Source organism: Erinaceus europaeus, chromosome 13, assembly GCF_950295315.1.
Source record: "Erinaceus europaeus chromosome 13, mEriEur2.1, whole genome shotgun sequence".
NCBI classification, from domain to species: Eukaryota; Metazoa; Chordata; class Mammalia; order Eulipotyphla; family Erinaceidae; genus Erinaceus; species Erinaceus europaeus.
In genome coordinates, this window is record NC_080174.1 from 31,781,110 (window position 1) to 31,805,471 (window position 24,362).

General features: G+C 39.2%; 1 protein-coding gene across 5 annotated transcripts in view; it reads left to right on the forward strand.

Moving 5' to 3' along the window:
* Positions 1-24,362, forward strand: part of BACH2 (BTB domain and CNC homolog 2) — a 524,461-nt gene that overhangs the window by 368,433 nt on the left and 131,666 nt on the right. For all 5 annotated transcript variants that reach the window (XM_007530629.2, XM_060205487.1, XM_060205488.1 and 2 more), the window contains one exon: positions 21,604-21,858. In XM_007530629.2, the coding sequence (XP_007530691.1) occupies positions 21,616-21,858 (243 nt within the window). In that variant the 5' untranslated portion in view covers positions 21,604-21,615. The remainder of the gene's footprint in view (positions 1-21,603; positions 21,859-24,362) is intronic.

Sequence of the window (24,362 nt, forward strand, 5' to 3'; positions counted from 1 at the left end):
TGACCTGCACCATCTTGGACAGTAGCACAGTTATCAGACTCCTCAGAAGAAAATTAATTGGAGCTTAAAACCACTCCCGGTTTTTTGTTTTGTTTTGTTTTGTTTTTTCTCAGTCTGAGTTTAAGACAAGGACACAAAAAGCCCACAAGATAGCCCAAAACACCCATCCCCCACCTACTGCTGAGGATTATACAAACAAGTGAAACCCAGAGATCACAACAGCACCACCTGCTGGTCAACAATAACCGAGACCATACATTTGGAAACAAAGAGGCCAACAGCTAAATATGCCACAACAAACATAGAGAAGCCAATCAGACAAAATCCAAGAAATTACAGAGACAGACTATAGAAAGCTTATGAACTTAAGCAAGAGTTAAAAGAGCATTTTACTTTGGAATTAAGAAACACAAAAGAAGGGGCCAGACAGTAGCACAGCATGTTAAGTGCACATGGTGCGAAGCACAAGGACTGGAATAAGGATCCCAGTTTGAGCCCCAGACTCCCCACCTGCAAGGAGGTCGCTTCACAGGCAGTGAAACAGGTCTGCAGGTGTCTATCTTTCTCTATCCCTCTCTATCTTCCCCTCCTCTCTCGATTTCTGTCCTATCCAAAAGAAAAAAAGAGAAAAGAAACACAAAAGAGGAACCCAGAATAGAATTTGATAAGAAGCTACAAAGCTTGAAAGAAGAACTTCAAACAGAATTCATTAAGCAGTTAGGAAGCATGAAAGAAAAATTTCAAACAGAACTGCAAGGACTAAAAGACACCTTTAGTGCAGTTCAAACATAGGTAGAAGGCTTAGGAAATAATAGACTCCCACATCCAGAAGAAAGAATTTCCAGTCTAGAAGACACAACTATCACTATCGCACTGTTTCAATTCAGAGATGAGGGAGAGGAAAGGTTAGAAAGAATGAAGCTACTCTCTGTGAAATTGCAGACTCCATAAAAAGGTTGAATATATGAGTGATAAGGATACCTGAGGAGGTAGGGTCAAAGGTCCAGAGGTAATTTTCAGAGATATTTTAGCTGAAAATTTCCCTCACCTAGGCAATCCTCAGAACATGCTTATTTCATAGGCAGACCAATCATCCAGGTTTGCAAATCCAAAACGACCAATACCAAGGCACATTATTGTAAAATTATCAAAACTTAAAGACAGGGGAAAAAATTGCAGGCTGCTAGGGAAAGGAAAGAAGTTACATACAAAGGCAGAACTATCAGACTCTCATCAGTTTTTTTTCACAAATTCTAGAGGCCTGCAATTTTTTTCAGGAGAGAGTGGAATAACATACTCAAGGCGCTAAAGGAGAGGGAATTCCACCCATGAATTTTGTATCCTGCAAAATTATCCTTCAAGTGTGAGGGAGAAGTAAAGGTTTTCTCAAATACTCAAAAACTAATGGGAATTTACCACAATCAGCCCCACCTTACAAGAAATAAAAAAAAACTGAATGGAGTCCTACAGGAAAGGAGGAAGCAAAGGAACACACATTCTCAGCAAGGTGAACAGCAGTAGACTAGAAACAAGAACACAATAAAGTAGGAAAGAACAATAAGTCAAATAGGGGAGGGAATTAAAAGACAAAGAAACCCTATCAAATGTTTGTTAATCAAAATCAACTTTAAAAAGACTTCTAGATACACAATGCTAGTTATTACACACATGGAAACCACAAAACAAAACAGAGAACAGAGATTTACAGAAAACATAAGAAAAATCAGTGAGGAATTCACCACAGAAACTCATCCACACAAAAGGTTAGATAGAAACAAATGGGCAAAGATTCAATAATTTAAAATAAATTCAAAACAAAAATAAGAATGGATAAGTAAGCTATATATATCAATAATCACTCTAAATATGAATGGCCTACATTCATCTGTCAAAAGATTTAGAGTAGCTAAATAGATTAAACAACAGGATCCATCCATTTTATATATTCAGGAAACACACATCTAAAGAAAAGATAAACGGAAACTGATTATAAGAGGTAGGAGCAAGCTGTTCCAAGACAATATCTCAACAAAGGGGAGGGGGCAGGGACAGCTGTCTTATTCTCTGATAAAATAGACTTTCAGGCATACAGAGATACAGGAGGACACTACATAATGGTTAAAGGATCAATCAAACAAAAAGATATAACCATCATAAATATATATGCCCCAAACTTAGGAGCACCAAAAAATATAAAATGAACACTTATTGAACTCAAGGGAGACATTGATAGCAAAACAATAATAGTAGGAGATTTCAACACACCACTCATTGCAAGAGACAGAACAATAGATAAATAGCAAACTTAAATGAAACCATAGATGAAATGGACCTAATAGGTATATATAGGACTTTTCATCCCAAAAGTAATGGAGACACATTCTTCTCAAGTACACATGGAACATTTACAAGGATTGGCCATATACTGGGCCACAAAGACAATCTAAACAAATATGTAAATGTTAAAATTATAAAATGCAACCTCTCAGACCATGAAGGCATGAAACTAGAAGTCAACCAAAAAAAGGAAAATAAATTTCTCCAAAGCCTGGAGACTAAACAATATGCTGCTGAACAGTAAATGGGTCACTGAAGAAATCAACAAAGAAACTAAGAATTATGAATGAGCATTGTTACCCTCACAACTCACTGAGAAAGATTTACCATTCCCTTTTTGTACAAATGAGGAAACAAATGAGGCAAAGAAATGTGTTTTGCTAGAGGTTCAGCAACTAGGATGAAGGAGAGACAGAATTGAGACCCAGAGCTGGGCAGCACTCACTTCAAAGCCTGTGTCCTTGATTACCATGCTACATTATCTCTGGACACCAGGGTGTTTGCATAAATATCGAGGGCTGACTAGAACTATGGGAACTGGAAACCCATGCTTTCACCTAGGCCACCTTCTCGACCCTTAAGCAATCTTTATTCACTGGCTCAGTAAGGTGTACTACAGAGAAAGAACTCAGCTGTCCTCTGCCTATGTAAACCTCCTCATTCCTGTTTCTAAAAATAACTCTAAGTCCTTCTTCTGAAGTGTCTGGTTTCACATCTCAAACACTTTACATGTTGGTATTTCCTGCCTCTTACTCCTCAGGACAACCTAATTACAACTGAGGAATCCTGACAGAGATGGTTTATCTGAGAGAGCAGAGAGGTCAGTGTTGAGATACTGGTTGGTCACTGCTGCACCTACTGCTTTTCATGACAAAAGAGCATTCTAAATTGTATGAGCATATGTAAAAGGCAACAGAGAGAGAAACCCAAGAAAGCCTGTAGTGCGGAGGTGAACTATTCAAAGCACATACTTTCAACAAATAGAGGCTGTAGACTCTTAGGAAATGTCATTAGATGAGAATCAATACAAGTCCACCATCTGCCTGACACCTTCTTCTGGCATGAAAGAGAAATATGTCAGGGTTAAGTGCCCATAAGAGCAAACATTCTAGATATGTGTGCAATGAGTCAAGTGTGTTTAAAATTCCTGATGAAAGCAGAGTCTTAATGACTTCTCGGAGTACTCTCTGATCTGTTGCTGTATTTGACCTTTATGGTAATTGTTGGGTTCATAGAGGGGAGACTGCAGTGGTATTGTGGCCAGAGTCACCAGAAGGCACCAGAAACCACTTGTCTTACTATGATTTTCTTACAGACCCTGGATAGAAAAATCAAGCAAAGTCACCTTTCCCCAAGGTTAAGTGGAAGAATCTGGCAAAAAGTGGGGGGCAGTTTCCATTATTCATGCTTGCCCCAATATAAAAATCTTGCATTCAGCTACTGAAGAAGTAGCTCCATAAATGCTTTGCAAATCTGAAGGCCCAGGTTCAATCCCCAGCATTAGTATGGCCACAGTGGTGCTCTTCTTACTCTCTCTTTTAATAAAAATATCTTTTTTACATTTTCTTGGGGAGTTAATGATTTATAATGCAGTTGTTGACACGTAGGTACAATTTCTCATCTCTCCAAGCATCATACAGCAGGGCCTCAAGGTTCTCTCACACACCTTCCTCCTTCTCCTTTCCCAGGGTCCTTTGCTTTGGTGTAATATACCAAGTTTCACTTTGTGATTTCCCTCTCCTGATCTAACTTCCCAGTCTCTGTAAAATCACAAATGTATATAATGTTCAAAGATATTACCTTTATTTTCATCATTTATGGGGTATATGCTGTAAAATAAATACTTTCCTAAGTAACTTTTTTTATATACCAGAACACTCTCAGCTCCTGCTTATCACCATACTGGATTGAACCTGCCATGAAAGTCTTTTGCATAACCCTTATGCTATCTCCCCAGCATGTCCTAAATACCTTCAGTTAATCTTCACAGACATTTTGCACATGGAAAGACTGAGTATTACAGAGTCTACCTAAGGTACGCAGAACCCAGCAGCTAGGCAGTGGGAGATCAGGGTCTAAATGAGGGCCCCTCTGTCTGGGAAAGGCTGGAGGAGTGGGAAGCAGATGATTCTCAGAGCCCCAGGAGTGCTGAGAAACCTGTGCTGTCCAGTGCTGCTAATGCCATCCTGCTTCAGACCCCACCAGGCAAAGAGCTGGCCCTTGTCACACCCTTTGGAGAAAAGGTATTTCCTCCCCTCCTGCAGTGCTGAGTCAACTTGTTATGATAGGTGAGTTAGAAAACAATTTCTTCTGTAACAAACTTCTTTGCTTTGTCTGCACATACTCCACAGGACACAAGTGCTGTCTGTGAGTCATGGTGGTGTCTGCATAAAATGAGATTTATATCTTTAAAAGCACATTCATTGTCATGAGGCACTCATGTCCCAGTTTTTTGCTGGCAATAACTATCACTCCAAGAAGCTGCCAAGGACAGGACAGGGATTTGGAAGGCTCCAAGCACATCCTTTCCCTTCCCTCTTCCCTGTCCGCCTGCCTTCTCCCCATCCTCCCAGGAGAGTACTCTCCTGTATGTTAATACTCCAGCTCCACTTGATCTTTGTGACAGGTGGCCAAGGCACTTTTTATTACCTCATGTGAAATTTGAAAACTACAAACCAGTGTGCTATCCTCTTGTTGCTTATCATTCTTAACTGGCAGAATGAGGGTAAGGGTACGCAGGCTTCAGTGGCTATTCACAAACCTTTCTCAAAGCACTTCCCAAGTGACTCTTGAACCAGATAACTTCTCTGCCCCAGTTAGATCCTGCCTGTTTTTGGATGCTGAGTGCTGATTGTTTTCTGTGCTAGGTGAACAAACAGTTTAGTTATCATCTTGCCATCTAAGCTTCATCTTGGCTTACATATCTATAGAGAAGAAGGCAGTATTTCCTAAAAGAATTGTGTTGTCCAAAAGACCCGTGTGTGTGCAAGAAGTAAAGTTTTCAATTAGGAAGCTTTCCTGTGAAATTTGCACTTTTGCCAAGTCTTAGAAACTCACTTCTATTTTCTTTCCTACACAAAAGTAATGTGCCTTCTCAGGAAGAGGGGTGAGAATTGATAGAGATGACAAGGATGAAGTCATATGTCCATAGGTACTATTGATATAAAGGCAGATGTTTCTATCATAAATATATCTAGAGCTCCCCCTGCTCTCCACCTGAAAGAATTATACTGATAATCCACTTCTGACATCATAATCCTAGTCAACTGTGTCTGTATTTGGCAAACTCCAAGTACTGACAAACAATGACTAGCTTAATAAAGCATGGCAGTTAACCATGACTTTGTCAGAATTGTTTCCTGACTTTACCCAAGGCCAGCATGGCCACTCACTTGAATGGCAAATTCCTGACTATAATGACACCATAAAATCATTTGTAGGTAATTCAAGGGGAAAAATTATTAAACAATAACATCTAGCTATTTTTCTTATTTCTGTCTCCCCTTTACAACCCTCCTACTCCCACCTATTCAAAATCCACCAATTACTGAATTGCTTTTCAGGTTGTGTTTTATGTTGGACACTACCCCTAAAGTTGAAATTAGACAGATTTGCAGTCTGCCCTTTATTCTACACTTGACTCTCTGTTGTCTTCTCTTAATCTTTGATTGTCTATTGTGAGTTTTGACTTGGTTCTTTTCTAGGGCAAAATAATTTCTGACAGGTTCTGGAAACTCCCCTCCCACCTGATGGAGAGGTTTTTGGGGAGGGGGGGGTGTGCGCCCTGTGTGAACTGTGTGCTCAGTATAAGTCTGCAGTGTCTTCAATTAAAATGTAAAATGATCCGTTGAGTCATCCTCCCTCTGGTTTGACTCAGATGCTTTATGGTGCACTTTGCATGTCATTTCTCTGTAATGATTTCCCCATGGAGCAGGGTGTCTGATAGAATCCAGACAGACCAAAGATTGCTTTGAGTCAAATGGATCTTTTATTCTTCAGTATTAACCCTTATCTTTTAGTTTTCCATTTTTGCATTTCTCCCTCCAGGAACCTAATGAAGTAAATAGGTTCCACCACCCTCATTTAGCCTCCTAATCACTTTTCATAATTTTTTTCACATTAGCAGCATGAAGCTCTAGGGTAATATTTCTCTCGCTGGGAAGGGATGAAAGGGAACAATGGGAACAATATCTCATGCAGATGCCCTGATAAAGGGGAAAAAATTAGAAAAGAAATGACTTCTCTGTCCTCTAGCTCCTAATAGACAAGAATCAAGTGCTAATAGGAAGAAGAGAAATGAATATAAATGGAAACCATACAGAGAAGTGATTCTAGGGGCAACTGGAAGTGGCAAGATAAAAAGAAAAACTTGTCTGGTTAGAAAAAGACCTATTGGGGTTGGGTGGTAGCACACCTAGTAGAGCACATACATTATAAAGGCCTAGATTCAAGTCCTAGGTGCCCATCCACAGGTAGATGGGGGAAGGGAAGACTCACAAGTGGTATAACAGTGCTGTGGTATCTCCCCCCTGCTCTGTAACATTCTTTCTTTATCTTTCTGTCTCTCACCTTCTATCGAGAAAAAGAAAAAAATGCCACCAGGAATAGTGGCATCATGCAGACACAGAGCTCCAGTGATAATCCTGGTGGTACATAGAAAATGACCTATCCCAAGAGTTAAGTGGTAGAGCAGTGTGTTAAGCGCAAGTGGCGTAAACTGCAAGGACTTGCATAAGGATCCCGGTTTGAGCCCCCGGCTCCCCACCTGCAGGGGAGTTGATTCACAGGTGGTGAAGCAGGTCTGCAGGTGTCTCTCTTCCTCTCTCCCTGTCTCCCCCACCTATCTTCATTTCTCTCTGTCTTATCCAACAACGACGGCATCAATAACAACAACAATAATAACTACAACAATACAAAAAAGAGCAACAAAAGAAAAAAAAAGAAGAAGAAAATAACCTATCCCAGCAGCATAAATGGGAACATTGGCTGAACCCATAACCGGAGGGTCATATCAAAAGAACCAAAAAAAAAACAAGTATCAGAAGGCCAAGGAATATAATCACAGAGCTCTATATCCAAATCCAACAATCTTACATTCCCACTTTCTCCTTGCCGACCCTCACTGTCATCAGCCTCTATTAACAATAATCATGTATCATGGCCTGATACTGATTCCTTTTCACTCATTGACTCCAAAGCAATTCTCCTATTGAGCCACAGTGTCATTGTTATATCCAAGTTTCACCATATATCAGGAGTGGAGACTCAGACAGGAGGACAGAATGAATGGACACTCCCCTTGACTCTATAAACCAAGTATATAAGAATTTCTGAGAGACTCTCCTGCATACCACCAGAGCACTGTTTCAGGACTTGAGAAAAGAAGAGAGCAAGGTGTTGAACTGTTGTTCACCCTGTTAAGTTCTGTGTCCCATAACTATGGAAAATTTGGCCCTTAATTCAGCCTTCCTTTAGGAAGCCCAAACAGGTGTTGGGCACATCTTCCTTTATTCTTCACCTCTCTCAAAAGATAGGTAATGGCAGTTCTCCTTTCTAATGACATATTTCCTTAACTGTCTCCATATTGCTTTAAAATTGGGGGAGGGCAAGAGATAGTTCACAAAGCACACACTTTGCCATGCACAAAGATAAGCATTTAAGTCCCCAGTCACCACATAGGAGCACCATGAAAAGGGGAAACTTCAGAACATCACAAGCATCAAAGCAGTACTATGATGTCTTTCCTTTACTTTCTGTTTCTCTTCCTCTCTGTCTCTTGCCCTTTATCTGGGGAAAAAAAGAGTCCACCAAGGGCAGTGGAGTCATCTAGGCACAAAGAATCAGTGTAACCAAAGTGGGGGAAAAAAAGGAAAGGGAAAATTCAGCTTAATGATCATCACTAAAGGGGCCAGACAATGATGCATTCAGTTGAAGGCAAAAGTTCCTATGCTTAAGGACCCAGGTTCAAGCCCCCAGTCCCCACCTGAAGTGGAGAAGCTTCATGAGCAGTGGGTCGTTGCTGCAGTTGTCTCTTTCTCCCTCTCTCTCCTCTCCTACTTTCAATATCTCTCTGTCCTATAAAGTAAAATAAATGTATATTACATTAAAAAAGAATTATTGCTGAAGAAGCTTGTATTTGAGGTTCTTCCTAAAATCTCTGTACTTTCACAGAACCATAGAACTTAAGAGATTTCTTTGCAGGTCACTTCCTCCATTTCCTCCTCTTCAGATGAGGAAGTAGAATGATTTCTTTTTCACAAGAGAGATAATGAAAAAATGGGGTCTTTTAAGAGTTTCATTCAGAAGCAAAATCCTGCTCTCAGATTTCTAACTACCTCCCAAAGGCTGTGTCATGTGTCCCTTTGTGCTGCCCACTTTTGCAAATTCTTATTTCAAATATACCAATTGCAATTGACTATGTTTAATTACCTTTAAGAAACTTAATACATTATAAGCTATGAATGAGTGGTTTTATTTTAAAGACTACCTAGGACCTTTATAATTAATTATAATTAAGGAGGTAGCTTGAGTTCTTAACCCTTTCTTGTAATCTTTAACATAAGGGTAGTCTTGGTTTTTTGTTATCTCATGTAGAAGAATACTTAAGACAAATGTATAATTTGAAGGAGCCAGGCAGTGGTGCACCTGGTTAAGTGCATGCATGAAAGCACACAAGAACTCTGGTTCAAGCCCCTGGTCCCCTCCTGCAGAGGGAAAGCTTCACAAGTGGTGAAGCAAAGCTAAGGTTGTCTCTCTGTCTCTTTCCCTCTCTACCCCTCCCACCTCAATTTCTGTCTCTATCCAGTAATAAATAACTAAGTAAATAAATAAATAAATAAAGTTACCCTTAAAATGTATAATTTAACATAAAGTGAGAATTTATCACCAATAAAAAAATAGAGTACTGTGACAGCCTTCCTGAGGAGAACTACCCCCCAATACCTCTAACACATAAAGTATTGGGGATCAAACCTGCAACCTCATACATTCCAGCCCTCCACTACTAAGTATCTCCCTGGCTGACATTTTTAACTTGATATAAATGGAATCCAGTTATCCTTTACTATTTTGTGTCTCATTTCTCTCACTTAGTATTCAACATTAGGTTTGTGAAATTCAGTCATATTATTATAGGTAGTTATAATTTGCTTCATAGTCTTTATTGTATAAAAATATAAATATACCTCAGTGCATTTATTCATTATACTGTTGACAGACCTTGTGTTGTTTTCCTTTGGTAGTTATTCTGTACAGTGTTGTTCCAACACTCTTCTACAGAGTTCCCATTATAGATATGTAAGCACCTCTAAGTTGTAACCTAGGAGTGGAATTACTACTGTGTCATGATCTGTACACTTCTTTAATTTTGCCAGATAATGCCTAATTGCTTTCCAAAGAAATTGAACCAACCTTAAGTGTATGAGAGTAACTGTGGCTTACATCTACAGAGACACTTGGCATTGTTAAACTCTTAATTCTTTCCAGTCTGAGTGTAAAGTTTATCTTTAATTCTGTATTACCTTTAGATTAATGCATATGGCCTCTTATCAACATCCTGCTATTTCTTCTGTTTTAGTCATTATGCCACATCCTACCTCTCTGCTCAGATTACAATTAATATAAAAGTGCTAGTTGGTTATCATTCTTTCTTACTAGATATATTGGACATTGGAGTTATTATTTTTATTTTGGCCTATACTTAAAAAATTAAGAACACATCAACAAAAATCTTCCCAAACTTGGGGCTTATTATGATTGCTCCTAATTTTTAAAAATATTTTCTCAACTGTGCAATAAAAACCATTGTTACAAACTGTGTGAGTAACTTGAACTTCCTCCTAAAAGGTCAAGGAAAATGAAAGTTTATATTGAAGTATAAGAACCATTCAGGGCTATTAAGGATTTGATGATATAATTGCAAGTGCTTCCTCCTAACAACAGCCTTAAATTTCAGTTCCCTTGGCACTAACTAGTATGCACGCAGATGGAGTGTTTGAGTAAATAAGGAATACGAAACATTTTAGCTGCTCGATGTCAGGCCCTCACTTGAGCTATTTAAGGCATTAGAGACATTAATTGACTGGCTCTGCAGTTTTTCATTAGAAAATACTGAAACTGGATTGCGTTCCACTTTAAGTAAAAAGTTTGAATCTTAATGAGATTGAAAATTGTCTCCAAAAGAAAAAAAAATGTTTCCAATCCAGAAGTAATAACTGAGTATAGTTTTAATGGCACTGTATACTCTAAAATTTCTATAAATTTAATAAGTTCCTTTGCTAAAAAGTAGACTCATGGTTCCATAGTCAATAACTTTTTCTAAAAGCTTGTTTAATAAGTACAGAAATTTACTCAGTAATTACTAAATAATTTAATGTTTTATTCACAGAAGTATTTACTTAATGTACCATTTCTGGGGGCGGGAGTATGGTTGGAATTTCAAGTAAAATGGTTTATAACTTGGTCTTTTTCATTATCTGCAAGATGTACTCATTTTATCTGACACATTAAAGACATGACAGGTTTTCTGAAAAACTTAAAATCTACTTTTTGTGAATTGTAGCTTTTCAGATTTCTCACTATAGTTTTTCTGATTCTACATTCATAACTGTTAGACATTTTGATTTTTGACCCAATGATGAGTAAAGAATAAATAAGTGAGATAATAACTAATTCTGTATTCATTGATATTATATCCTTGGGTGATAAAAATGTGTTCTATGTAGCTCTTTGAGAGGATGAACATACTATGGCAAAATAATAGTAATTAACTTTTACTGTTGAACCATATGATAGGATGATTGGAGTATATGGGAATGTACATGTGCAGCTGGGTTTTTTGGCGTACAAAGGGAAGAATGAGATCCAGCCAAAACCAAAATCAGAACCTTTGGAAAGCTTCCTTACAATCTGATTTCAGCTAATGTCTACACACTTTAACACATTGTCTAATGCTTAGTGTAAAGACTGACTGTCAGCCTCCTGCATACTATTTTGGGATCACTGTTACTCACTACAAAATATTTCATTCTTGGATCCCATGACTTCTGCTTTAGACTTAAGGATTTTGCAGTATTGTAGGGAGGAGTGTTGTTTAATAGTAGTAAAACAAGTGGAGATATAAAGAAAACTTAAATGGATCATAATTCAGTGCTAGAAAAAACAAAATTCATGTTAGGATTATATATATATATATGTTCCAAGAAGAGCACCCGTAATAACTGGAGTATAGGAAGGGGCTCACTTACTTCTATAAGAAGAAACAGTATGTTCCATTATGCTTGAAGAGGGGCCAAATGAGAAGGGTATGATAAAATCTAGTAGCATTGTAAAAGTCAAGAGAATGGTACTGGCATGACATAAAGAAGAATTATCCAGAAAAGAAGTAATAAATTCAGGCTGCGTGGTGGCGCACCTGATTAAGCACACACAGTGCAGGGCACAAGGACCCAGGTTCGAGCCTCCAGTCCCCACCTGCAGGGGGAAAGCTTTGCAAGTGGTGAAGCAAGGCTGCAGTTGTCTCTCTGTCTCTCTCTTTCTCTATCTTCCCCCTCCCTCTTGATTTCTGGCTGTCTCTATTCAGTAAATAAATAAAGACAATAAATTTTTTAAAAATAATAATAAATTCAAGAAAATCTTCAGATAGCTTAAAGTCTAGCAACAGCTTCATGGAAATGAGAATTTTTAAGTTATATCATTTAATGAACAGATTTGAAATGTTTTAAACATCTTCTAAAACTCTCTGAAATAGCCCCAAAATAAGACATACATGTTTATGTTACTTATTATAATATGCTTTATTGACTCTAGGTACATATTTTGCCATATTTCCTTTTCCCCAAAAACTTGTTCCATGAGCAGGACATGGAGTCTTAAAGTCCCACAAATGTTTCAGACCCTAAAAGTACATCCAACTTGTGCATTGGAGCCTTTTAGTTTACCCACTACCTTGAGTTCACTTCACCACTATTAGTAGACCATGGGTCTAATAGTGTCCAGTGCTGCTATAGAGCAGTCAGGCCCCCACGTAGCCACAGCAGAAGCCCATGCTAAGTTCCCAGAGTCGTACTATTCACTAATACTTCCTGGTTCAACCAAGGCTCCAAGAACAAACTTCTGGTCTGAGATATCCAAGACTAGAGAGCTAGAAGTATCAGCTCCATATAGTATACCTAAAAGTCTTCCTAAGTTTGAATTACCCATTTCCTAAAATGTACTTCTACTTCAAAAGACTTTTCTCTTGATGGACACCATATGTGTTGATCTAAGCAGAGCTTCCTTGCTGAGGAACTATGGAAGTATAGGTTTGGGACCTATTTCCTTCCCTCACAGACGGTTTGATTTCTTTTAAAATAATAGTAATCCCTGCAATCAGTAAGGTATATGTCTTACAGACTCTTAGACTTTATTGTAGCTCTATACGAGCTTTAAAGATGTATAAGAACTTTACTAGTCTTCTGGTATAGAGTTTTTGTTATACATATATTAAAGCAAGTCCAACTTTGGGCAATTTACCCAAATCCACTAAGCAAGTCAGTGCATTGCTAAACCAGAATCACTGGATTCCTGGTCCACTCTTCCTTCCACTGCACTCATTATTTCCTCACATTTCATGCCTCACTAAAGAACTTATGGCAAGCTTTTCTCTTCTTGGTGAAGTTTTCATTAATGTTTATTACTTGCGAATGGATTGGAGAAAATGTGGTATCTCATAAATATCCTGCTTCTTAGAATTAAGTGCACCATCTTTATGGAATGTTAATTGATCTGACCGGTTTTAGTGCTACCTGCTGCATGTAAGCTATTGTATGTTTTAGACCAGTAAATTTCCACAGACTGAAAAAAGTTAATGTGATAAGAAAAAGAATAATAATTTTATTAGTTATTTAACAATTATCAATAAGATTGTGGGACAAGAGGAATACATTGGTAATGGTATTTATATACTCTTCCCATATTTAGGAACTACTCTCTGCCCTGAAAAGGAATAATAATTTGAGAAATGGGAAATGATAAAAATAGTTAGACCTCAGACACTCTGGAAGACAAGAAAATTTTGAAAACATCTCAAGTAAACCAGAATAGAAAATAATTATCTTCTTACTAGCTAGTAAAGAATTTAGCAGCAATTAATTATTGATAGATGAAAGTCATATAAGTTCAACCTTGCCTTGTGACTTCTGGACATTAAACTGAATTGTATCATAATCTAAAAGACTATATTTGTTGCATAAAAAATTATTCCAGATAGTAAAATCCACCATGAACATGTAGTGTATGTAATATGTGTGTGTTTGTGTGTGTGTGTGTGTGTGTGTGTATGCAAAAAGTCTAGCAGAAATACCAATTTAATGCTTCCTTTTAACTAATCTCTAGACATCTGCTTCTCTCTTCCTTTACTAATCATATTTTTATTTGCTATATCTCCTCTTATGTATGTTAATATCCATTTATTTTTCAATATTGTGTATTACATCATCACTTTGTAATGTTTTTCTAGTTTATTTTCTTTTTAAATTTTTTTTCCAGAGCACTGCTTATGGTGGTGTACAAGGTGAAACCTGGGACCTTGGAGACTCAGGCTTGAGGGATTTTTATATAAACATTATGCTATCTCCCCCATCCTCTAGTTTATTTTTTTCACAAATGGGAGAGTATTTCTATTTTTTATAATACATAGTATCTTGCCTAAGTGTTATGTATTTAACTTTTGTATTATTTATATTTGAATGAGACTTTTTTATGGAACAGAATATTTAGAAATTACCAGAGGAGGGTACAAAGGCAGCTTTCCAGTAAAACATTTGCTTTACCATGTGTGAAGGCCTGGGTTTGAGCCCTGTCACTCAAGGGAACCCTATGGAAAGCACCAGGGGAGCTCTAGGAATGGTGGAACAGTACTGTGGTATCTCTACCGTTCCTGCCCTCTCTCCTTCTCTTGCTAAATTAAAAAATATATATTTAAAAGTAAATCCTGACAGAAAAAAATATCTAGACTCTGTACCTCATAAAGATGACTCAAAGGTGCCTGAGGTAGCACAGCAAGTTAAGAGCACATGATGCAGGAGTCCGGCGGTAGCGCAGTGGGTTAAGGGCACGTGGTGCAAAGTGCAAGGACCAGCGGGAGGATCCTGGTTAGAGCCCCGGGCTCCCCACTTGCAGGGGAGTCACTTCACAAGTGAAGTAGGTCTGCAGGTGTCTATCTTTCTCTCCCCCTCTCTGTCTTCCCCTCCTCTTTACATTTCTCTCTGTCCTATGCAACAACAATGACATCAGTAATAACTACAGCAATAAAAAGAGCAACAAAAGGAATAAATAAATAAAATATTTAAAAATATATATTAAAAAAAAACACATGACGCGAAGTGCAAGGACCAGAGTAAGGATCCGGTTCGAACCCTGGGCTCCCCACCTGCAGGGGGCGTCGCTTCACAGGTGGTGAAGCAGGTCTGCAGCTGTCTTTTTCTCCCCCTCTGTCTTCCCCTCCTCACTCAATTTCTCTCTGTCCTATCCAACAGCAACAGCGAAAACAACAATAATAATAATGACAACAAGGGCAACAAAAATGGAAAAAATGGCCTCCAGGAGCAGTGGCTTTGTGGTGCAGGCCTCAGAGATAACACTGGAGGCAAAAAAAAAGACTCAAAAATGAAAGAAACCCACTTCATCAGAGAAACAAGCACTAAGGATAGTCAGTGGATTTGTAGTATAGGCACCGAGCCCCAGCAATAGCTCTGGAGAGAAAAAAAAAAAAAAAAGTAATCTAATACAAAAGGGTTTTTTTAAAAAAAAAGTTAAATAAATTCTAACAGATTATTTCTGACTTTTAACTGTTACTTATATCATACATATTTGATGTGATTTAATTTGGCTTGACTTAAACCTGCCATTTTGTTTTTCACCTATTTCATTTTTTAAATTATTTTTATTTTGTTTATTGGATAGCAACAGCTAGAAATCGAGAGAGAGGGGGTCATAGAGAGGGAGATAGAGAGACACTTGTAGCACTGCTATAGGTGAGAATGAATGAAATGAAATGAATGAGATGAAATGAAATGAAAATAAATGAAAAGAATGAGATGAAAAGGAACACAGAGGTGGACCGGATGGTGGTGCACCTGGTTGAGCGCACATGTTACAATGTACAAGGACCCGGGTTCAAGCCACCAGTCCCCACCTGCAAGGGGAAAGCTTTGCATATAGTGAAGCAGTGCTACATATGTCTCTCTTTCTCTCCCTCTCTATGACCCCTTCTCTCTCCATTTCTGGCTGTTTCTATCCAATAAATAAAGATAATTAAAAAATGAAATAAGTGAAAAACAACAAAATAGCAGGTTTAAATCAAGCCAAATTAAATCACATTAAATACGTATGATATAACTAACAGTTAAAATCAGAAATAATCAGATAGAATTTATTTTTTTTTAATTTTTTATTTAAGAAAGGATTAACGAACAAAACCATAAGGTAGGAGGGGTACAACTCCACACAATTCCCACCACCCAATCTCCTTAACCCACCCCCTCCCATGATAGCTTTCCCATTCTCTAGCCCTCTGGGAGCATGGACCCGGGGTCATTGAGGGTTGCAGAAGGTAGAAGGTCTGGCTTCTGTAATTGCTTCTCCGCTGAACATGGGCGTTGACTGGTCCGTCCATACTCCCAGTCTGCCTTTCTCTTTCCCTAGTAAGGTGTGTCTCTGGGGAAGCTGAGCTCCAGGACACATTGGTGGGGTCTTCAATCCAGGGAAGCCTGGCCAGCATCCTGGTGGCATCTGGAACCTGGTGACTGAAAAGAGAGTTAACATACGAAGCCAAACAAATTGTTGAGCAATCATGGATCCCAAGCTTGGAATAGTGGAGAGGAAGTGTTAGGGAGGTACTCACTGCAAACTCTAGTGTACTTCTGCTTTCAGGTATATATTTTGCAGTAGTTTACGGATACGTGTGAACATAAGCTCTCTCTCACAGAAACTGGTGTATATCTAGGTTATGGGACTTTGTTAGAAGGTGAACCACCTGAGATGAAATTAGAGTGTACTATAAAAGGAAAGGTCTCACCCGAGTAATGAAGCTGAAGGGTTGTCATTCCACACGTGAAGTCTCTGGACACAGTCTGAGGTGAAGCATGTTGAGGTGGCAATCGTTGCGTTGGTTAGGTTGTGATCGGTGGATGCAATATTATTTGGTATGGATTGGGAGACGCATACGGGAAAGTGGGCCCTATCCAAGGGTTCCAGGACTGGGGGAAGTAGGGGCTCTATAGTGGAGATGTGAGGTTCCTGCTGTCTTAGGGTTCAAAAAGACAATGGATAGTTAATGTTATCATCACATTATTTGGTAATTGGGTTGACTTTGAAAAGTTCCTTTGTTAGGGTTTGCTGTACAGTACCCAGTATCTTGTATATAGCTGTGCTATTGGGTGCTTCTGATCTACTTAGTCTAGGCTTTTGAGAGAGTCCGCATATCAAATACACAGCCTATATATTAAAAAGACACAGTAGGTGTTTTAAAAAACTTCGAGACATACAATTAATTTTCCCCCTCTCATATTAATTAACTAGTGATTTATATGACTACATTTTACTAGGAGTGTACATAAACACCATTCCCACCACCAAAAGACTGTGACCCATCCCTCCCACCCACTCCCACCCCCCACTGGCCCAGGAAGCTGCATGTCTACCCCTCACCACAGGGTTTTTATTTTGGTGCCCTACTTACAGTTTGCTCAGGTCCTGCTTTTAGTTTCCCTTTCAGATCTTCTTACTCAATTTCTGTTGATGAGTGGGATCATCCCATACTCATCTTTATCTTTCTGACTTAGCTCACTTAACATAATTCCTTCTAGCTCTGTCCAAGATGGGTCAGAGAAGGTGGGTTCATTGTTCTTGATAGTTGCATAGTATTCCATTGTGTATATATACCACAGCTTTCTCAGCCACTCATCTGTTGTTGGGCACCTGGGTTGCTTCCAGGTTTTAGCTATTATGAATTGTGCTGCTATGAACATAGGAGTACACACCTCTTTTTGGTTGGGTGTTATGGAGTCCATGGGGTATAAGCCCAGGAGAGGAATTACTGGATCATATGGAAGGTCCATGTCTAGCCTTCTGAGAGTTTTCCAGACTGCTCTCCACAGAGGCTGGACCAATTTACATTCCCACCAGCAATGTAAAAGGGTTCCTCTGTCCCCACAACCTCTCCAGCATTTGTTGCTGCTGTCCTTTTTGATGTATGCCATTCTTACAGGAGTGAGGTGGTATTTTAGTGTTGTCTTAATTTGCATTTCTCTGACAATCAGTGACCTAGAGCAGTTTTTCATATGTTTGTTAGCCTTTTGGATCTCCTCTGAGGTGAATGTTTTGTTCATATCCTCTGCCCATTTTTGGATGGGGTCATTTGCTTTTTTGCGGCTAAGTTTGCTGAGCTCTTTATATATTTTGGTGATTAGTTTCTTGTCTGATGTATGGCATGTGAAGATCTCCCATTCTGTGAGGGGTCTCTTTGTTTGTTTAATAGTTTCTTTGGATGTGCAGAACCTTTTCAATTTGATGTAGTCCCATTGGTTTGTTTCTGCTTTAGTCTTCCTTGCAACTGGGTTTGATTCATCGAAGATGTCCTTAAGGTGTAGGTGGGAAACTGTTTTACCAATGTTTTCCTCTAAGTATTTGATTGTTTCTGGTCTGACATCCAGGTCTTTGACCTATTTGGAGTTGATTTTTGTTTCTGGTGAGATAAAGTGGTTCAGTTTCATTCTTCTGCATGTTACAACCCAGTTTTCCCAGCACTGATGAGCTCTGGCTTCTGGTAATACTGGGGATAGAACCTGGGGCTTTGTATCCTCAGGCATGAGAGTCATTTTTACCTAACTATTATGCTGTCTCCTCCTCCCCTAACTCTCAAAGACTTCTACTGAAAGTGCAAAATGACACACTTTAGAAGACATTGGCAGTTCCTTAAACACTTAGACATAGAAAATGATCGATCCATTCTAACCCATGTTATTTATACTAGAGAAATGATGGTATATTTTCTTACAAAGATTTATACAGTAATTATTTAAACAGTTCAGATTGTAATAACCCAAAACTGAACATACCCAAATATTTGTGAAAGAAAAGTGGATAAGAGCCCCACCCCACTAGAGAAAGAGAGAGACAGGCTGGGAGTATGTATCGATCTGTCAATGCCCAGGTTGAGTTGGGAAGCAATTACAGAAGCCAGACCTTCCACCTTCTGCACCCCATAATGACCCTGGGTCCATACTCCCAGAGGGATAAAGAATAGGAAGTCTATCAGGGAAGGGGATGGGATACAGTTCAGGTGGTGGGAATTGTGTGGAGTTGTCCTCCTCTTATCCTATGGTTTTTGTCAGTGTTTCCTTTTTATAAATAAAAACTAAAAAAAAAAAAAGTCATGGTATATCCATACAATTAAATTCTGCTCAGCAAGAAAAGAGCAATTTTAGCATCTTTTGTTGAGAAATTATTGGCTTATAGCATGGTATAAGATTCAGGTGCACACGATCACCCTGTGTAATGTGTATACTCATGAACCAAGTGAGGAGAAACTGAGAGTCAGGGCTGGTACTCACTCTTCCAACAAGAGATTCAGAGTAGACTTGAGAGCAACATCTCAGGAGGGAGACCAAAGGGAACACTGGGAAGGTAATAGGCTCTACTTAGAAACAGAACAAAGGCAAAAAAAAAAAAAAGATTCAGGTGTACGGCTTTGGTCATTTGAACATGCTACTTGTGTCCACTACTAAAAGCCTGATTTCCATATACCAACATACACTTGAATCCTTTTATCCATTTCCCACTCCCTCTGTAAATATCATTCTGTTGCCATGATCTAAAGATGTACTTTTGTTTGTCCATTTGCTTCATTTCTTTATCTTCTGTACATGTGTAAAGTCATATGGTATTTCTCTTTCTCCACCTTTTTTTTTCTTCACTGGGACTTTGTACCTGCATGCTTCCACTGCTCCCTGTAGACTCTGTTTTGGCTTTTTAGTGAGAGGGAAAAAGAGAGAGAGATTGAGATCACAGTAACACAAAGTAAGAAGGAAGAAAAACACCACAGAACTGCTTCACTGCTTGAGGAGCTTCCCCTTTGCATGGTGCTCCGATAAATGTTAGGGGCTCAAACCTGAGCATGGTAAAATGTGTGCCTTATCCAGTGAGCTATCTCCAGCCATTCCATCTGACTTCTGATGCACATAGCAATATGAACAGATGACAAAATAGATATGCTGAATAAAAGACACCAGGTATTAAAACAATCTGTAGAAAAGACAAACTAATTATCAGAGGGAGTCGGGCTGTAGCGCAGCGGGTTAAGCGCAGGTGGCACAAAGCACAAGGACCGGCATAAGGATCCCGGTTCGAACCCGGGCTCCCCACCCACAGGGGCGTCGCTTCACAGGCGGTGAAGCAGGTCTGCAGGTGTCTATCTTTCTCTTTTCCTCTCTGTCTTCCCCTCCTCTCTCCATTTCTCTCTGTCCTATCCAACAACGACAACAACAATAATAACTACAACAATAAAACAACAAGGGCAACAAAAGGGAATAAATTAAATAAATAAATAAATAAAAAGTTAAAAAAAAAACTAATTATCAGAGGTAGAACTGCAATTTGTGGGAGTGGATCACAGAGAGATATAAGGGAGGGAAAATCAAAAGGTATAAAGTTACTTTTGGTGGTGAGGAATATGTTCACTTATGATTGTGATGATTATTCCTTACCTAATTATACACTATAAGTAACACAGTTCATTTTATGTTAAAATGTTTTATTTTTTTAATTTCGGAAAGAGACAGAGAGAAATTGATAAGGAAAGGGTAAAACAAAGAGAGAGGTGTAGCACTGCTTCACTACTTGTAAAGCTCTCCCTCCTGCAAGTGGGGACCCAGGGCTTGAACTCCAGCCCTTTCACACTGTATTGTGTGAATGGAACCAACTGCACCACCAGACAACTCCATATGTTAAAGTCCTTTAAATAATAATAATAATTCCATAAAGAAACTAAGTCTTACTAGTAGAATTTATGCTAGACATAAACATTGCTGGAAACTGTATTACATAAATTAATTACAGATACTGTTTTTTTTAATCAGTGGACACTTTTGAAAGCAAGCACTTGTAAAAGTGGTCTTCACTACTGAATGTATCTTTTTCTCTGATTCCTAATATGATATAGTGGGTTCCCTAAAAGAGATATACATCAAGTCTGCTGGGAGAAATGACAGCTCAATTCCACTTCTTTTTGAGAGCTTCTCATGAGCAATAATAGCATCATGCTGTTGGTGCTTTGTCTCCAAGTGGCAGAAAGTGACTACAATAGCTGGCTATAAAATGAACATAATAATTAGATGTTTTCTTTGATTTGTATCTTGGCTAAATCTCAACCTAAGACCTTGCATGTACTTCAAGAGAGTATTTTGCCATTACTTTAAATGTTTCACTTTCTGGGGGGGAGGGAGCAGGCAGTGGAACACCTGCTTAAGCTTACACATTACAGTGGGCAGGGGCTCAGATTCAAGCCCCTGGTCCCCACTTGAAGGGGGAAAGCTTCACGAGTGGTGAAGCAGTGCTGCAGGTGTCTCTCTGTCTCTCTCCCTGTCTTCCCCCCTCCCCACTCAATTTATCTCTGTCTCTATACAAAAATAAATAAAATAATTTTTGTGTGTTTTAAATGGCTTGACTGGGGCTGGAGAGACAACATAATGGCTATGCAAAAGACTTTCATTCATGCCTGAGGCTCCCAGGTCCCAAGTTGTCACCAGCACCACCACAAATCAAAATTGAGCAATGCTCTGCTCACTTTCTCTCTGTCCCTCTCCTCTGTATCTTTCTCTGTATCTCTCTCATTAAAATAATGGGGCACAGAACTTTGGTGGTGGGACTATAACCTATAATCTTACAATCTTGTAAACCACTATTAATTACAAATATAAAATAAAAATGAAAAATCACAAATGAAAAAATATCAAAAATAAGTAAAATATTAAATATTTTGGGTGTTTCATAGGAGACCTGGCTTTGTTATATGATGAGATAAAAGGATGCACAAAGTGAAAAGGATAAAAGTCAGCCATTGAATATTATTTTCCAGAAATGTTTTCCAAGTTCATTATGCCAGCGAAGCATGAATGTGCTGACTGGTCATTCTGGTCCTTTACACCTGCCTCATGGCAGTGGGAGACAGGAGCTGCGATGTTCTTTCTCACTAGAAAGCTGTGGTGACCCGGCCTCTCTTTCTTGCAGGGTGTGAACGGCATGTCTGTGGATGAGAAGCCTGACTCCCCCATGTATGTATATGAATCCACAGTCCACTGTGCCAACATCCTCCTGGGCCTCAATGACCAGCGGAAAAAGGATATTCTCTGTGACGTGACTCTGATCGTGGAAAGGAAGGAATTCCGGGCCCACCGGGCTGTGCTAGCCGCATGTAGTGAATATTTCTGGCAGGCGCTGGTTGGACAGACGAAAAATGACTTGGTGGTCAGCTTACCTGAGGAGGTACAGTCATTTGGTCTGTTTGTTGGTTGGCGGAAGCTTATTGACTTGTAAACAATTTAGTAGAATCTGGAAGACAGCCACATCCCTTCTTGGGATTACGTCCAAGTCATGCAAACATTAGGTTTGTGGCTGAGCCGGTTTCTATTTGATGCACCTGAAGTCTCAGAGGCATGAATCTGAACAGAGCATCTTGCTTTAAGGGAAATGAGCCTCACCTGTAGCTCATACTGAGTTGTAGTTTCTAGTTCACTTACTCTTCAGTTTTTGAGTAGTTCAACCAAAGTTTGGTGTGGTCCTCCTAGAAGAGGGATCTGAATCACTGGACTGCAGCTATGATTTTTCTCTTTCATGTGGTTGAAGGATTGCTAGATTTCCCTTGAGAGAAAAAGCCTGAAGGTATTCACAGAACCTTCCTTGCTGGGGGGAAATATAAAAACAAGCAGCAATTTTCACAGTCAATGGACTAAGATTCTAAGAAGTATAAGCTTGCTTTTCTCACACTTGTTGAAAATACTCTACTCTGGTTTCTTAACTACTTCACTGAGTCCAGTCATTTCCATTAACTTGGGGACACTAGTTGCTGGGCCCGTTCTGTCTGGAGATGACATTCAGTTGAATTATTTCTTAAACTTAAGAAACAAAAAGGATGGGCTTCAGTTTAAGTTGGTTACCCTTGAACTGTATACATAGTTCATGGAAGACTTATATTCTTCCTTCCTGACTTTGTTCATTTTTGTAGGATGGGGGGAGGGGATGATAGTCACAAGCTTAGTTTGCATTTAGGGCCCAGATAGTTCTCTGTGCACCCACAGTATGTGTCCCTAGGGGTACAATCAACAGTTGTGCAGGGGTACAACTCACACACATAATGTGCAGTGGTCTCCTAGACATCTCTTCACAACAACTCCAGGAAAAACCAAAGACCCCATCATTCTGATATAAGGTGCTAACAAGTACCACTAGCATCGAGCTGGTGGTCACAAACCCAACATGCTTCCAGAGGCCTGGCAATTAATATAAGAGAGAAAAGTGTACTATATATAAAGCAGTAGGAAGTAGTGTTGTATGCATCTGCTCCACAGAAAGGTGTCCAAATTCAACATAAAAAAATAGACAACATCTGGGGGCGGAGGGGGGCCGCCAGATCCAGTGCTGTGTTAAGCAACATTTGTTGTTTCCCCTGTAAGAGCAGGAGAGGAACCAGCTGATAGTGTGGATTGCAAAAGCAACCAGTATTTTCACATTAATATTCTTTCTCATCTACACACATAAAAAGGTCCATAACCATGTTTTACACTACTAGCAAGTAGATAGCTAGAAAGATCCCAGAACTAGAGGCATATGGACAAATCCAATGGCGAGAATATAACTGGGATTGGAAGAGGAAGGTAAGCATATACACCATGTAATGTTGAGAGACCAAGTAGTGTCTGCTACAGTGTGACAGGGTGACCCTGAGCTATATGTCTCTTATCTTCACTAATGGGGGGGGCCATTTAACCTGTTGAGGTGCTGTGTTAGGAGATAATATGAAAGTTTTTGACATGGTTCCTGCCCCAAAAGTCAGAGAAAGAAAGACAGCACTGAAACTTCCTCCAGTTTAGTGGGGTGAGGTTCAACTGAAAATCACTTTTCAGATCAAATCTTTAATTATTACTTATTTCCTTGGTACAAGTGCCCTCTAAGAAGCACCCTGTATAGACATCATACAAGTCTCCTCTCTGATCTCCGTGATTATATTTAACTAGGAATTTGCTCTGTGTTGATTTTCTTTCTTCTAAGCCATATAAAATTATTGTCCCAGTATTATGTATCTGTATGTCCCAAAACATTAAAAATTACCAGATGCTTATGCATCTGAAACCTTCACTTGTAACTACTATGATTTTTTTCTCTTTCTATGAAATATGAATTCATTTGCCAGCAACACAGCTCTTAGTGTCTTGCTGATGAACCTATGGGCCTTTTCCTAAGTGGGTCTGCAATTGTTTCTGCAGCCTCCCTCATAAAATTCTCCCTCTGTTCCAAACCACCCACCGGAGGGTCCCAATATGGGGCATTGTTTTTTCTCCTTGCTGAATGCACACTGAAATGTCCTTGCAGACTCAGTGGTCATTGTCCCCTTTATCTCAGTGAATGTCATAGAATTTGAATTAAGTGGTGCATAAACAAACATCTCAAAGACTGCATTGGAAAGTAGCATTTGGTCCATATGATAGGAGGGAAAAAGACATTTGATTAACTCCTTGAAAATATTTGTACGTCCAATCATAAACATGGGATGGCAGCACTAGTAGCACCGATTTGGTTGAGATCATCATAGGTGGTATGGCAGTAAGGAATTCAACCTCATTCTTTTTTTTTTTTTTTTTATAAAAAGGAAGCATTGAGAAAACCATAGGATAAGAGGTGTACATCTCCACACAATTCCCACCACCAGAACTCTGTATCCCATTCCCTCCCCTGATAGCTTTCCTATTCTTTAATCCTCTGGGAGTATGGAC